Genomic DNA, 17,876 nt, shown 5'->3' on the forward strand with positions numbered 1-17,876 from the left:
AGAGAGAGAGAGAGAGAGAGAAAGAGAGAGAGAGAGAGAGAGAGAGAGAGAGAGAGAGAGAGAGAGAGAGAGAGAGAGAGAGAGAGAGAGAGAGAGAGAGAGAGAGAGAGAGAGAGAGAGAGAGAGAGAGAGAGAGAGAGAGAGAGAGAGAGTTTTAAGAAAAACGACTCCCGGGCGAAGCCCGGGTAACCAGCTAGTATCTATATATATAAGTACTGGACGTCTGTCTGTCTGTCTGTCTGACCGCGAACTACTCATTCGTTAGTGGACCGAATTTTTACCAAAAGTATATGAAATAGGGGTAGAATTTTCCGGGGAGTGCCATGATGTGTATAGTTTTTTGTTACCGATTTTCTGAAAACCGGTTTTTCTAATTTTTCTAATTTTTCGGGAAATAATTGACCGAATCTCAAAGAATTATAGATCAAACAGGGGTAGAATTTTCCGGGGAGTGCTATAAAGTGTATAATTTTTCGTTACCGATCTTTTTGGAAGCCGGTACTGAAATTTTTTCAATTTTTCGGGAATTAATTGACCGAATCTCAAAGAATTGTATATGAAGTAGGGGTAGAATTTCTCGGGAAATGCTATAAAGTGTATAATTTTTCGTTACCGATTTTTTTGGAAACCGGTTCAGAAATTTTTCCAATTTTTCGGTTAAAAATTTTTATTAATTTTTCGAAGATGGGTTTAATTGCCACTGGAAACCAGTTCGGATCTATATATATAAGTACCGTCTTCTGTCAGACGTCTGTCTGTCTGTCTGTCTGTCTGATCGCGAACTACTTATTTGTTAGTGGACCGAATTTTTACCAAAAGTGTATGAAATAGGGGTAGACTTTTCCGGGGAGTGCCATGATGTGTATAGTTTTTTGTTATCGCTTTTCTGGAAACCGGTTTTGCTTCCTCATAGAGGAAGCTTTGTTTTCATAAATTTCGCATATGAATCTTTGATTGCGTATAAAGTTGGGTCTAATCAACCAAATTTAAATGAATTATATATGAAATAGGGGTAGAAGAAACCAAAGAAAAAAATGGTTTTGAGTTTTTGATGCTAATATGTTCAGAGTGTTCTAAAACGTCGAAATATTGCATTAAAAAAATGTCCGTATGTGTGCGTGTGCGTGTGCGTGTGCGTGTGCGTGTGCGTGTGCGTGTGCGTGTGCGTGTGCGCGCGCGCGCGCGCGCGTGTGTGTGTGTGTGTGCGTGTGTGTGTGTGTGTGTGTGTGTGTGTGCGGATTTGATGTCCGTGGTTGCTCTAACTGCATTGATATATCAGGCTGTTTTTTTTAAATCGATAGGTATTGAATTTGGCGATAATCGGTAAAGGGATTCTTTTTAAAAAAAAATTTGAATTTTTTTAGAAATGCCCGTGGTTGCTCTAACTTTTGCAAATTTTGAAATATTGGGCTATTTCTAATTTTATTATATTCTTCAATCTTCTCTACCCCTATTTCATATATAATTCTTTAAGATTTGGTCCGGGGAGCGCCATTATGTGTACAGTTTTTGGTTACCAATTTTCTGGAAACCGGTTTTTCTAATTTTTCCAATTTTTCGGGAAATAATTGATTGAATCTCAAAGAATTATATATGAAGTAGGGGTAAAATTTCCCGGGGAGTGCTATAAAGTATATAATTTTTCGTTACCGATCTTTTTGGAAACCGGTTCCGAATGACCGAATCTCAAAGAATTGTACTTGAAGTAGGGGTAGAATTTCCTGGGGAGTGCTATAAAGTATATAATTTTTCGTTACCGACCTTTTTGGATTTTTCCGGAAATAATTGACCGAATCTCAAATAATTGTATATGAAGTAGAGGTAGAATTTTCCGGGGAGTGCGGGGAGAAGGAAAAAGAAGAAGCAACTTTTCATCGCCGCGAATAAAAGCGTCCACCCGTTTAGTGATTCGGGGATGGTATAATTTAGGCAATCCGGGGACTGCCACAAAGTGTATAATTTTTCGTTACCGATTTTTTGGAAACCGGTTCCGAAATTTTTTCAATTTTTCAATAATTGACCGAATCTTAAAGAATCATATATGAAATAGGGGTAGAAAGAACTAAAGAATGTAATAGAATTAGAAAAATTGCTAATAGTAAAGGGGTTTCCGATTTCTGTAAAAAAAAATGTACGTGATTGCTACCAATTTCCGCAAACTTTGAGATATTAAGCTGAATTTTTTTTATGGATAATTTTTATGGATAATTTTTTGTTACCGATTTTTTGGAAACCGGTTTGGAAATTATTCAAATTTCGAGAAATAATAAGTATTAATTGACCGATTTTCTTGAAAACAGTGCCAAAAGTCTTTTAATTTTTGAAGGATAAGTTTTATTTTTTATTATAATGAATAATTTTTTATTAATGGATCAATTTTCTTGAAACCAGTGCCAAAATTTTTCTAATTTTTTGTTGATGATCTTGATAAAACTGGTACCAAAAGATTACTAATTTTAAGGGGATGGCTACTATGGGGTTGAAAATTGAAGGTTTCATGGGGTTCTATTGGTGCTCCTAATTAATGAGTGAGTTTGGGGAGAGGAAAATAGATTTTGAGCCCGCGCGAAGCGCGGGCGAAATATCTAGTTCCTTATAAATTTCAAAAAAATAGAAAATGGGGTTTTTAAAATATTCAAATTTTTTTGTGTTTTTTTACTCTAGTTGTTTAACAATATTATTATAAAAATTTTGAATAATTTTTTTAAAAAATATGATCAAAATAGCGTATTTTATGTTCAATGAATTTTTTTCTTAGACGTTGTCTAATAGGCGAAAAAATTCATTGAAAATCTTGCAGTCTTCATTTTGCGCAGGCTCTATTTCGGAAACGCTACATTTATTATAGAAACGCTCTTACATGGGTATAGTACTCGTAAAGACTTGCTAAAAAACGAGCCGCCATCAAAAATAAAAAGGTCGAAGTTTGACCCCTCGCGAATTGGCGTGGAATGCCCCATATATATATTCTCTTTGCAATTGGCGCAATTTAAAGATTTTACATCTTTTTTGAAATACATATCACTTGGGTTGAGTTAGGTAACACAATTTTGTGAATTATTTTGTTAGGGAGAAATAAAGCTACTACCATTTAGTACATATCACTTGGGTTGAGTTAGGTAACCCAATTTTGTGAATTATTTTGTTAGAGAGAAATAAAGCTACTACTATTTAGAATTTTTTGATTTACAACATACATTGCGCGTGTACTTGGCGCCTTTTTTTTACCTTTTTTTGAAAAAGGTAATTTTGTACTGATATCATGCATTTTGTAGTGATAAGCAAGTACGGCAAAAAATTTCCATTTTTGCTTCCTCATAGAGAAAGCTTTGTTTTCGTAAAAAAATTTTTTTTTCAAGTATTTTTGGCAAAGTGTATAGAATGTTCTAAAACGTCGAAAAATCACTTTTGTACAAAATGTCCGTGTGTATGTGTGTGTGTGTGTATGTATGTAACGCTTCTGTTGTCCGTTAATGCTCTAACTTCCGTAATTTTTTAGATATCGGGATGTTTTTTTTTTAATCGATAGAGTATCATTCAAGGAAGGTTGGTATTGAATTTGGCGATGATCGGTAAAGGGGTTTTTTTTTTAAACTTTGAATTTTTTTAGAAATGTTCGTGGTTGCTCTAACTTCCGCAAATTTGGAGATATCGATCTATTTCTAATTTTATTATATTTTTCAGTTTTTTCTACCCCTATTTCATATATTATTTTTTAAGATTTGGTTGATTAGACCCAGTTTTATACGCGATCAAAGGTCCATAATTTTGCTCGCATATAAAGCTAAGTCTAATCAACCGAATTTAAAAGAAATATATATGAAATAGGGGTAGAAAAGACCGAAGTAAAAATTGTTTTTTGAGTTTTCGATGACAATGTGTTGCTTATGTTCGAAAACGTCGAAAAATCGTAGAGTATCATTAAAGATAGGTTGGTGTTGAATTATCTTTTTTTTTTTTGTTTATGGTATAACTTCTGTAATTTTTTAGATATCGGGATGTTTTTTTTTATCGATAGAGTATCATTCAAGGAAGGTTGGTATTGAATTTGGCGATGATCGGTAAAGGGGTTCTTTTTTAAAAAAAACTTTGAATTTTTTTAGAAATGTTCGTGGTTGCTCTAACTTCCGCAAATTTGGAGATATTAATCTACTTCTAATTTTATTATATTCTTCAGTCTTTTCTACCCCTATTTCATATATAATTCTTTAAGATTTGGTTGATTAGACCCAGCTTTATACGCGATCAAAGGTCCATAATTTTGCTCGCATATAAAGCTAAGTCTAATCAACCGAATTTAAAAGAATTATATATGAAATAGGAGTAGAAAAGACCGAAGTAAAAATTGTTTTTTGAGTTTTCGATGTCAATGTGTTGCTTATGTTCGAAAACGTCGAAAAATCGTAGAGTATCATTAAAGGTAAGTTGGTGTTGAATTTTTTTTTTGTTTATGGTATAACTTCCGTAATTTTTAACAAAGTTTCCCTCTAACAAAAAACCAAATTAAATCGATGTTGACTTTGAGAGTTCAGGCTACATGGTCCATATATAGACTTTGCATATGGACCTTTAATCGCATATAAAGTTGGGTCGAATCAACCAAATCTTAAAGAATTATCAAGAGACACGGTAGTGTCTCGCGCCAAGTACACGCGGAGCGAGACCGACCGTGACTCTTTTACGCGACGCGACGGGTTGCGAGTACTCGAGATGTTGAGATCTCGATAACGAGTGAACGGATCAAGTTCTAAGTAGGCTTGATCGATAGCTTGGGGTCGAATTGGGGGGGGGTATCTCCTATAATATTTTCCGCTACGTGCCCTACGAGCGGAGATATTGCGACGCAAAGTCCAAATGTGAAAAATTTTATTTAAGATACTCCTCCTAACGCCGCGACGTCTTATGACATATATATATCAGAGAAATGTCACTTTCACTTTTTCGACGCTGGCGGTGCTTTCGCGCAGTGCAGATAGTGCGTTCGTGGTTCATCAGTTAATACGTGTATGTACTGCGCGCAGTGCAGATAGTGCGTTTAGCGCGCTATCAGTCAGTTCAATTAACCTAACCTATCGAGAGACACACGGTAGTGTCGGAGTTGCGTGATGGCCGCCGTAGCGTACACACGCGTTTTAACCTAGCTAGTGACCGCGAAAGTAATTGTTAGTTTTCGAGGGTCAATTAGAGGGTATTTCGAGAGTAGTTTAGTAGACTTAACGAGAGACTATTCAATAAGTCAATTATAGGAAAAACACAGGGAATAAAAACAGTACCCCCTCTTGGAGGGGGGAACATAGTCAAGAGACCGGTTATGAGAAAATCAACGAAAGCGAATGCGGATGAAAGGAAGGATACAGCAAGGAAGATAATGATAAAGGAAATGACGGATATCGAGATGGAAGAAAATAAGACCGGCAAAAAGAGAGCAGCAGATAACGAAGAAATGAATAATGAAGAGAACTACACTGAGGGATACTCAGAGAAAGACGGAGAATGGATAACAGTGGAGGGAAAGAAGATGGCGAAGGAAAAGCGCGCCAAAATCCAAGAGGAAATTATAGCAATGAAGGTTGGTAACAACAGGGAAGATACAAACAACCAATCAGAAGCTGATGACGTCAATCTGGAAGAACTAATACACGAATCACGGGAGACCGACAAGGAAGATTCGAGGTACGACGCGACAAATGAAATAGAAATGGAAGTGGATGCCGAAAATACGCAACAAGTAAGGTCGGTAGTATTAAGCAAGACGAAAGTTGACAACGAAGCGAGAATGGCGGGAAGTAGTCAGGGAGCGATAAAGAAGCCAAGGGAAGAGTTTATGAATCGTAAAGGCATATTAGAAAGAATAAGTGAGTTAGATGCGACAGATATAGTGGACCAAAAACAGGTTAGGTTCACAGAAGGATCTAACGTAATATATAAAATTGTTCTTAAGCTAAAAAGGGAAAAAACACAGATAAAGAGAGGTAAGAATTTTTTCAAAATATGGTCTGTACTAACCCGTGATAAGAAATATCCAGATGAAATAGTTATGCTATCACATACAGCAGCACTCTGTAAGTTTAAAAACTGCAATGATGCTAATATTTGTTTAGAGGCAATCAACAAGCTATCAGACACTGTTGGAATTACAGCGGAAATTGACCAAAGAGGATCAAAGTACGTAGGAGTCATCACGGACTGGGGAGAAAGTATCCCAGAACTGTGGGAGGCAATAGACGACCATGATAACATCGAGAAGATTGGAAGGATGTATAGAAAAACATGGAATAAAGAAGATAAGCAAATAGTAGAAGAAGATACGGGAAACTTAATAATTACGTTTAAAGGAGACACAGTACGACATAGATTAGATCTTTTTGGAAGAAGGACACAGATAAAGGTCAGACCGTACATTGCAGCAGTGAAACAATGTTTTAAGTGTTTCAGATTTGGCCACATCAAGTCAGCATGTAAGAGTGAGGAAAGATGTATTATATGCGGAGATATGGCCCATGGTAATTGCACTAAATCACCTAAGTGTAGAAACTGTGGAGGCAATCACAGATCTACATATAGAGCATGTAATGTATATGAAAAGAACAAAAGTATAAATGTTATAATGGGATATCAAAACGTATCCCGGAGAGAAGCGGAAAGAATATTAACAGGAAAAGAACAGGATAAGGACCAAGTATATGACAGATACGAAAAAACGATGGAATGGCCAAAACTACGTCCACCAAGAAAAGAAATGGAAGGGAAAGTATCTATGCCATCAACAATGGAAGATGCAGGTAGGAAGACAACAGTATATGAAGAAAACAGAGAAAGAAGACAACAAGGAAGAAACGAGGAACATAAAATAGAAACATGCAACACCAATAAGGAAGAAAATAGAAATAACAAATACTACAAACAGTTCAATAACAGATTGGGAGAGATCACCAAGGATAAAAGAGGAATTGCATATAATAATGAAAATAGAAGACAGGAAGATAGTTGGGATTGTGAATCATCGGAGGAAGAAATAGGAGTAGAAACAGCTGAGGAAGATAGACAAGATATTAGTGGGGAGATAGCGGCAGGATTCAACGGTGAACAAGAAATCATTATGAAACTTGCTGCAAAACTTATGTATTATACAAGACAAGATTGGGAGTTCAGGAGAATAGTCCAAGAAATGATACAAGGACCAGAACAAAAGGAATTAGGGACAACCAATCAAGCAGAAAGAGAAAAAGTGAAAGCGGAGATTTTGAAACAACAAAGAGAGCTAGAGATGGAGGAAAAAAGGAGAAAACAAAGAATAATAGTAGGCGAAATCAAAAAAGACTTTTGGAAAGGAAGAGGAAGAGGGATGGCGCGTGAGGGGGATCGAACAAGATCAACCTCACAGCGTTTCCCACAAATATAGAAGGTACATTCACTTTAAAAATAGTAGTTTGGAACTGCAGAGGATTCCAAGGAAAGAAGAACGAGATATACAAAAGAATACAAGAATATGACATAATGATATTGACGGAAACTAAAAGTAGAAAAGACAATATATTTTTCTCAGGATTTAAAACTTACAGTAAGAATAGTAGGGGAAACAGCGGTGGGGTAGCAATATGTGTTAAAGATAATATAGAATTCAAAGTAATAAATGGGTGGAATAATATTGACAATAATTTTGATGTAATAGGAGTAAGACTGATAAACACATTGAAGAAAATCAACATAGTAGCAGTATATAGAAGGCCAGGTGATACATCTGTTAGGGCATGGGAAGGTATTTTCAAGTATGATAGTAAGGATTGTGAAACAATTATAGCGGGAGACTTTAATGCACATCATACTCAATGGAATTGTTATGATATAGACCAACAAGGAGAGAGATTACAAGAGTTAATGTATAATCATGAATATATCTGCATCAATGAAGACACAGTCTCAAGAGAGGGAGCGATAGGACAACACTCAAATAATTTGGACTTAATCTTTACTACACCAAACCTGAGCGACGTGATGGAGTACGAACAACATGAAGATACGTGGGACTCAGACCATTACCCGATAGAGATAAGGATAACAACAGAAATTGAAGATTATAAAAAGAAAACAAACAGGTTTTCAACAAAAAAAACAAAATGGAAGGATTATAATTACGCAATGAAAAAAATAGTAAAAGAAAATAAAGAGACGTTTAATAATATACTAGTGGAAGGTGCAATCAACAAAGAAGAAAAATACAAAACATTTATAGAAACAATTAAAGCAACAATTAAAAGTATTACAGAAAATTTTCGTTCAACAGAGAAGACAGATGATGAAGATAAGGAAAATAAGAAGAGAAAAATAGACAAACAAAGAAGAAGGAAAGTTACGTGGTGGGATGCAGAATGTGATGAAGCAATAACAAACAGACAGAGAGCATTGAAGAATTTTAAAAGAAAGAAGGATACACACTCGTTAGTACAATATAATAAGAGAAAAGCAGAAGCAAAGAAAATCATCAACAGGAAGAAGAGAGAAAGTTTTGATAACTTCTGTGCATCAATTAACAGATTTACCAGCCCAACATATGTATGGAATACTATGAGAACTTTCAAAAATGTCAAGAAGAAAATAAATTGGAATAGCTGGAAACATAAAAACAGGGAAGAAGAAATTAGAAAGGAAATCGAGAAGTTAGCTCCACCAAGTGTACAAACGGCAATGGAGGGTCAAGAGGGAGAAAGATACAAGGAAGCCAGTGTGGAAGATAAATTCACCAAGGAAGAATTAAAAAGAGCTTTAGAAATGATTAGAAGAAACTCAGCTCCAGGAAGAGATGGAATAGAATATAAAATGTTGAAGGATATGACGGAAGAAATGGAGGCTACACTGCTAAGTATATGTAATGAAGTATGGACTACGGATTGGTTTCCGGAAGATTGGAGAAAGTATCAGACAATGTTCATCGACAAAGCAGGCAAGGAGAAGGTGAGACCGATAGCGTTATCATCATGTGTGGGTAAGGTAATGGAAAGAATGGTGAATGAACGACTGGTCTGGTGGGCGGAACGATGACAAACTGGCGAAAGATCAAAACGGATTTCGAAGAGGTAGGTCATGTGCAGAAAATCTGGTCAAACTGTCCACAGATATAAGAAATGGTATTTATAAATATCAATATATTTTAACAGCCTTTCTAGATGTCTCATCAGCCTATGACAATGTAATATATAGTATATTAATGAAAAAATTAAAGAAATTGAATTGTCCAAAGAATATTATGAAATTCATAGGTAAGTGGCTATATTATAGAGACACAGAATTTATTATTAGTGGACAGGAATCAGAACATCGAAGAGTATACAAAGGGCTCCCCCAGGGAGCGGTACTCAGCCCATTACTATATGCTTTATATACATGTAACATAACAGATAAGGAGGGAGTAGAATACGAATCGGTGCAATTTGCAGATGATATAGCGGCGTATGTTATTGGACATAATAGAACAGAAAATAAACGAAAACTGGAAAAGGCTGTTAATAGTATTAATGAAAAACTTATAGAATTAGGATTACAATTAGAGCCTAAGAAAACAGTATTAGTACAATTTTCTAAGCATGGAGGCTGTGATAATACATATATAGAAGTACAAAATACTAAGATATATGCCCAAAGAGAAGCTAAATTTCTGGGTATATGGTTAGATAGTAGACTGGATTTCCATAAACAGGTACAAGAAACTAAAGGTAAAGTAACTAAAGCAAACTCATTGATGACATACCTTAACAAGAAATCTAAAGGGATGGAAGTAAATACAGCTTTGATGTTGTATAAGAGTTTGATAAGAGCAATAACGGATTATGGAAACTTTGTTTACTTTCCAAAAGAGCAAAATCAAAAATTAAAAATGGAAAGAACTCAATATTTAGGAATACGAACAGCGTTAGGTTACCGAAACAGTACACCAAACAATGTGATAATAGCAGAAGCAAAAGTTACACTACTTAGAGATAGAGCGGAATTATTAGCAAGGAACTTCTTGAGTAAGATCAGCATATATGGAGATGAGGAAATGTGCAAGAGGATAGAAGAATTAACACACAATGAAGATTTTGCAAGATATAAACAACCACTACATCAAAGAAGTATAATAGGAGAAGCATGGAGAAGAATAAAATGGTGCAGAAGGAAGATGGGACCAAGAAGAAAATTCGAGATATTTGACATGGATTATAGCACTAATACAGATTACATAGAAGTAGACCTGGATACAGGATACTACAGAAAGAAGAAAGGTACCACAGATAGACAATTAATGGAGAAGGTCAAAGAAAAATACAACCTTGAAGAGAGATACACGGTGATATACACGGACGGATCCAAGAAAAAGAACGGGAAATCATTAGGGGCCAGTGTCGTCATAGAAGAACAAGAACTGGCATACAATATCAGCATCCCGAAGAATTGTTCGACATTCACGGCAGAGGCGATAGCGATAAAAGCAACAATGGAAATAATGGAAAATGAAGCAGAGAATAGACCTAAAGATATAGTGATCTTAACGGACGCGAAGGCGGTTCTACAAGCGTTGAAGAATAATCATCTAAATGTTTATAAAAATAAATACATCAATGAAATTAGAGAAAGACATTTTAGATTGACTAAGGTAAAAATGAAAAGAATAATATATATATGGATTCCCGCACACATAGGGATAGTAGGAAATGAGATGGCGGATAAACTTGCGAAGGAAGCAACAGAGGAAGAGGAGGACGAGACGATAGAAGTACCACTACTGGATTTTCGTCAAGAATTTAGAAGAGAAATCTGGAATAAAACACAAGACTCATTGATTAAAGACGCTAAATATAAGGGGATTTATTACTTTAAGAACTTTTATAATAGAAAAAGGAAGAAACCATGGTTTCATAAAATGAATGAAGAAAGATATTTTATAACATTGATTAATCGACTGAGGAGTAATCATTTCAACGTCAACGAGTCGCTGGCAAGAAAGGGGTATATAGAGGACGCCAGATGCGAGTGTGGAAACGAGTGCGAAAGTATCGATCACATAATATGGAGATGTAACAAGTATGATGAGGAGAGGGAGAGACTGGACAGAGAACTGAGGGCTAGAGGAATAACAGAGGAAATAGATGTAACAAGAATATTAAGAAGAAAGGAATGGATAACCATTAGAAGTGTCTACAATTATATCAGAAGAATAGGAAAAATAATATGAAGAAAAACACAGATAAGAAGGTCAAGCAACGTTGTGCTACATAACTCCGGGGCGGAGTTGAAGGCACTTACTCTCTCAACCGAGGGAACCTCCAAAAAAAAAAAAAACACGGTAGTGTCGGAGCAAGACCGACTGTGACTCTTTATGCGACGCGACGATTAATTCATGGTAATTGTTTTATTTTATAATGTAATTATCCTATATCTATTTTCTATTCTATATATTACTGTTACTTACTATACTATATATACTTATACTTACTAAGTTTACGCGAGTGTTTACACAGGTTAACCTAGATTGTGCATAACATGGATAATATTGCGATCTCCCGCCTCTCCCCTATTTTCTCAATGTGCATTTCTGACTTTTGGAGGTACACTGTCAGCCGCAATTTGAAGCGATCTGTATCTCCAAATATATATCAAGATATATTGACGGCAGGGAGCTGATGCCGAGGAGATATTTTCCCGTTTACGCGAAGGAATTATCGTAAGTTATCGTATCGTTTTCGTAAGTAGGTTAGATTACCAGTTTCTTACAAAATTTTACATAAAACGCGAGATTCACTTATGGGAGCTTTCCAGCAAGCGACACAAGTCGACACAGGTATCGTTTTGTCTTCGTTACTCATTGCCAAAAAATAAAGATAGAACGACGTTTGTGTCGGCTTGTGTCACTTGCTGGAAAGCTCCCTATGTATGCAAGTTTAACGCCTATTGAGTTAATATGAAATAATTTTCCTAAATTCTGGCTATCGTCGGAGTGTTATAATGAAGAAAGGTGAATGTCTCAGTGATTTAGAGAATTTTTAAGTTATTAAAATACTCCAGTGTCACTTTTGGAGTAACATTGGCGTGACATAAATGTTCTACTGCATAAATTAAATTTTCACAGGTAATTCTATCTATCAGCTTCTTCAGAGATGTTTAGAAGTTCTGAAGCGTGAATTCAGCGAGCTTAAAACAGTAATGGCAGATCAGTTAATGTATGTCAAGGATCTTTCTTATATTACCGCACCATTATACGTTTTACGATTTTATTGTAACTAAGGTAAAGATACTAAATGATATAACTTATGAAGCAATATCACAATGTTGGCATGTTATTTTAATGTATGTAGTATTGTGATTAGAGGAAAAAGCGAACCTCTGTTCACATTTGACGTTCACGATGATATTCGTGTTATACACGATGCTTCTGTCAAAACCGAGGAATCACATGAAAAATTTTACTTAGGTATTTATCATTAAAAGAATACTTTGTATAATTCTCTTTTATGTTATTTCTCATTAGATCATGGTACGAGAGGAACAAACACATTTTTCCAGCGAGTAGATGGGAACCTTTTGATCCAACGAAAAGTTGACAAGTATACACTGTCGGATAAAAATAGGAAGAAAGATAAAATCTGATAAACTTATATTCAACGAATTGTCCAATTTCGTTTAAAGGATTCAGATTCAAAAGACTAATTTAGTAGAGCTACATAATCGAATAAATGAATTAAATATTATTATATAACTGAATGAATTAAAATCACAGTCCTTAAAAATACAATGTAGCTACAATATATGTACATTATACATATATATATTTGTATATATATTGTAATATATATATATATATATATATATATATATATTACAATCTGTTGCATAATGAATCAATTGTAACGATGAAACAAAGTTATTTATCTGGTTATAATATTTACAGTCCTTTGAATCTGAATCCTTTAAACGAAATTGGACAATTCGTTGAATCTAAGTTTATCAGATTTTATCTTTCTTCCTATTTTTATCCGACACTGTATACTTGTCGTAACTTTTCGTTGGATCAAAAGGTTTCCATCTACTCGCTGGAAAAATGTGTTTGTTCCTCTTGTACCATGATCTAATAAGAAAAAATAAAAAAATAACATAAAAGAGAATTATACAAAGTATTCTTTTAATGATAAATACCTAAGTAAAACTTTTCCGCATGTGATTCCTCGATTTTGACAGAAGCATCGTGCATAACACGAATATCATCGTGAACGTCAAATGTGAACAGAGGCCTGCTCTTTCCTCGTGCTTATAGATATCCATTAACAGGTGGTACTTATGGTCGGCAGTCCAGACTCCGGAAAATCGCATTTTGCAAAGAATTTATCTGAAGGAATACGGATACGTCAACAGAGACACTTTAGGGAGCTGGCAGAAGTGTATTGCCGCAGTCCAACAATACTTGAATCAAGGAAAAAGTATAGTTATAGACAATACCAATCCCGATCCAGCTTCGAGAAAGAGATACATTGAGGTAGCCAAGAAGCGCAATGTCTCGGTTAGATGTTTCGTCATGACGACAAGTATAGAACACGCGAAACATAATAATAAGGTAATCGGAAATTAACATTAACCGTCATCGTGTGAAAGAATCGTATGAAGTGATGTTTCCGAAAATTCTAATCGATTTATTATTATATTACAGTTTTGCGAGTTGACTGATCCAAGCCACATTCCAATCAACGAGATTATTACCAACTCCTACGTGTAAGTAGATTTTAGATATATACATCTCTACTCAAAATTATTTATCTTTGGATATGTAATTATACTTTGATGTTACTCCTTTGCAGGTAAATGGTCGACAGAAGCTTACAATGTGGTACATATTTTTAACAATATTTCTATATGTAAGTATATTTGATGAACCAATAAATGGTAAACATAAATTCAAAATCTTGCTAATAGTTATATGAAATGACTGTTTTATGATAGTTCAAACATATATACATATATACATATTAGATTTTATAATATATTATTAAAAATTACAAAGTGCAGTTTTCTTTATTTTAATTATGTTTAATATAGAATATTCATAAATAAATCCGCGATTTATCTTTTATGTCCTTTTCCGATCGTTTCCAATAATCTCCATTCCGTTGTCATACTTACGTGATATACATACGTGTAGCATGTTGATTCAAGCAAATAAGACTTTACCTTTGTCGATATACTTGTCACTTAACTGTTTGGATCTGTTAATTGCATATTCGTAGATAAAATAGCAAGTCCTATCAAGCTTATCCATACATTTTCTAAGAGTAGCAATTTTGAACGATATCATAATGATAAAGATACAAGACATAACGAGAGACATTTTTGTAAAACTCACAAGTGCTTCAAATAAAAAAATTTGAATTTTTTTCTGATTGAATTGACAAATGGATAATAAAAATATAGCATCGTATATTATAGATAGTAGATGATACGTTATGTCGATACGTTATGTTGAGGCGGAAATTCCAAAATCCGTGGAAGAACAATTAGCCGAGTTAATGGCGAAATCGATAAGAAACAGGAACGGTTAATTGAGAGCGACAATTTTAACTTATAGATTCATGTTTTACGCACCAAAATACACAAAATTAAAATTTTAGCCAATTCGGTGAGGAAGCTCCTCTTCTTCATAATTACCTTTTTTAACCCTTAACTGGTAACGTCGGGTCACTCGTGCCCTGGCGAAAGTGACTGTCCCCTGTAGCTCGAAGGGAGGGGGGGCGGGACCAAACTATACTGAAAAAAAGTGTATACTACCTAAGCTACTAGCTCCCCAAGCGCCGACGGTCTAGTGCGTAAACAGCCGTTGTGAGAGCCAAACGAAATTTTGAAAGTGCACGAGTGACCCGACGTTACCAGTTACGTTGATTAAAAATAGCAGGTGAGTAAAATGTTTATTTTAATTTTGATGTTTTTTTTACTAAAAATTCATGTTCTTTCATTGGGAATTGATAGATTAATCTTAGTTATCTATAAATATCAATCTATGCACAATAATTTAGCCTCAATATTACTATAATTTTTTCATATTTTTGTACTTTTTTATAATTTTGTAATAAATAATTGTGATTGATTACATTTTCATGAATAAAATTGATTAAAAATGAATAAAATGTGTATTTTACTGTAATTTGTACCTATTTACGTACTTTCAAAAAACGTGATTTTGATGCTCAAAACTTAAGCATCCCATTAATTTATACATACTTCTAATATTTTTTTCTTTAAAGTACTATTTTTAAACTTTAATTTCCCGTTTGAATTTTTAAAATATATTAATTTTTGCCAAAGTTACGATTTTTTGAAAAAAAATGGTCCATTCTTCACGTTTTTATTTGTTTATATAAATATATTGTTTAAACAAATGAAAAAATCGGCAATATAGCGATTGATCCTTAAAGTAGGATAGTTAATAAGGTAACATGAATTTTTTCAGATTCTTTTAGAACACTTTAAAGTATTTTTTAGGCGTCGGACACGAGTGACCCGACGTTACCAGTTACAGGTGCCGAAAAAGACGTTACAAGCGAAGGGTTAAACCACATTTAACTGCTTATAAATATAAATAATATAAATAATATAAATAATTAATATAAATAATATAAATAATTAAATTATTTATATTTAACCAATTAATAAGTTTTAAAATATAAGTAATTTATCTGAGACTATTTATTTATTATTGAAAAAATTAATAATTATTTTCCACTAATTATTAATTTTCAAATAGATAGTAATTTATTTTTGATAAACCATCTATTAATTATTTTAATAATAAAGAATTTATTTTTACTAATTACCAGTTTACAAAAGAAATTAATTCATTTTCACCTAATTACTAACTTTCACAAACTAGAAATTTTTCTCTGACAAATTTCCAATTTTTTAAGTAATCTACACTTTTCACAAAAATTAAAGGAACACTATATAAATTTATCTTTAAAAATAGGCAAAATTCAAGCAGCTGTAACTTTGTTAAAAATAAACGAAATTTAAATTTAAAAAAAGGTTTTTAAAGCTCAAAATTTCTACTTTCAAAAGGTTACTATTATTTTTTAGTTTCTGTGAGTTTGGTAATTTTTACATATAGAAAACTACGAGCTAGACAAAATAGAAAATTTTCTTCTCACTTTGTGGGCCTGTCAAGTGCACAAAAAAAATCTGCGAAAATTTTCGACTTTCTAACGTAAAAGCTTGAAGTTTTCCTTGCAAAATCTTTTTTTTTTTAATGTTTCTACGATTTTTTGTTACTGATTTATCGCGGATTGAATAAGAAATGAGGATTTTGACTTTGATTGCTCATAATTTCCTTAGAAATCATCGTATCACAATTCAAAAAATAGATTCTTAAAGCTAAAACTTTGTTCTATTGAACGGTATAATTGCCAAATTTTTTTAAATAACATGTAGATATGATACAAATGGATGAAAATAATGTAAAAATTCAGGTTTTAAGCTTTAAATTTAAATTTTGTTCATTTATAACAAAGTTACAGCTGCTTGAATTTTGCCTATTTTTAAAGATTTTAGTGTTTCTTTAATTTTTGTGAGAAATATATAATTTACTTTTACTTAAATATTATTAATTTTTATGTAAATAGTAATTTTTTGTAATATATGAAACAAGGGTACAAAAGACTGAAAAATATAATCTATATATATAAAGGAAGATGTCCTGACTGACTCACTCACTCACTCACTCACTCATCAACGCCCAGCCCAAACCCCTGAATCGAATTTTTACCAAAAGTATATGAAATAGGGGTAGAATTTTCCGGGGAGTGCCACTATGTGTATAGTTTTTCGTTACCGATTTCCTGGAAACCGGTTTTTTTAATTTGTCTAATTTTTCGAGAAATAATTGACCGAATCTCAAACCCCTGAACCGAATTTTTACCAAAAGTATATGAAATAGGGGTAGAATTTTCCGGGGAGTGCCACTATGTGCATAGTTTTTTGTTATCGATTTTCTGGAAACCGGTTTTTCTAATTTTTCTAATTTTTCGGGAAATAATTGACCGAATCTCAAAGAATTATAGATTAAACAGGGGTAGAATCTTCCGGGGAGTGCTATAAAGTGTATAATTTTTCGTTACCGATCGTTTTGGAAGCCGGTACCGAAATTTTTTCAATTTTTCGGGAATTAATTGACCGAATCTTAAAGAATTGTATATGAAGTAGGGGTAGAATTTTCCGGGGAGCGCCATGATGTGTATAGTTTTTGTTACTGATCTTTTTGGAAACCGGTTTTTATAATTTTTCCAATTCTTTGGGAAATAATTGATTGAATTTCAAAGAATTATACATGAAGTAGGGGTAGAGGGAGGGAGAGAGGGAGAGAGAGAGAGAGAGAGAGGAGAGAGAGAGAGAGAGAGAGAGAGAGAGAGAGAGAGAGAGAGAGAGAGAGAGAGAGAGAGAGAGAGAGAGAGGGAGAGGGAGAGAGGAGGAGAGGGGGAGAGAGAGAGAGAGAGGAGGAGAGGGGGGAGAGAGAGGGGGGAAGGGGGAGAGAGAGAGAGAGAGGAGGGAGAGGGGGAGAGAGGGGGAGAGAGGGGAGAGAGGGGGGAGAATTGAGGGGAAGAGGGGAGAGGAGGGGAGGGAGAGAGTGGGAGAGAGGGGAGATAGGGGAGAGAGGGGGAAGAGGGGGACACGAGAGGGGGAGAGAAAGGAGAGAGAAGTGGGAGAGAGGGGGAGAGAGGGGGAGAGATGGGAAAACGGGGAAGAGAGGGGGAGAGAGGGGGGAAGAGGGGAGAGGGGGAGAGAAGGGAAGAGAGGAGAAGAGAGGAGAGAGAAGAGGGAGAGGGAGAGAGAAAGAGACTATTGCGTGTCTTTTACATATGTCCTCCGGG

The 17,876-nt window shown here is 34.5% G+C and overlaps 1 protein-coding gene across 1 annotated transcript; it reads left to right on the plus strand.

Annotated features, from left to right (window-relative positions):
* The first annotated feature begins 7,497 nt into the window (after positions 1-7,497).
* Positions 7,498-14,095, plus strand: LOC139787288 (uncharacterized). Its single transcript, XM_071726358.1, is given in 7 exon segments — positions 7,498-9,035; positions 9,037-11,377; positions 11,496-11,698; positions 12,104-12,259; positions 13,300-13,582; positions 13,676-13,737; positions 13,824-14,095. Coding segments are annotated over 2 exon segments (3,711 nt in total). The 3' UTR covers positions 11,210-11,377; positions 11,496-11,698; positions 12,104-12,259; positions 13,300-13,582; positions 13,676-13,737; positions 13,824-14,095.
* Positions 14,096-17,876: the final 3,781 nt, after the last annotated feature.

This window comes from Temnothorax nylanderi, unplaced genomic scaffold, assembly GCF_030848795.1.
Source record: "Temnothorax nylanderi isolate EJ_2023f unplaced genomic scaffold, tnyl_v1.0 TNYL_tig1390_pilon, whole genome shotgun sequence".
Classification (NCBI taxonomy): domain Eukaryota; kingdom Metazoa; phylum Arthropoda; class Insecta; order Hymenoptera; family Formicidae; genus Temnothorax; species Temnothorax nylanderi.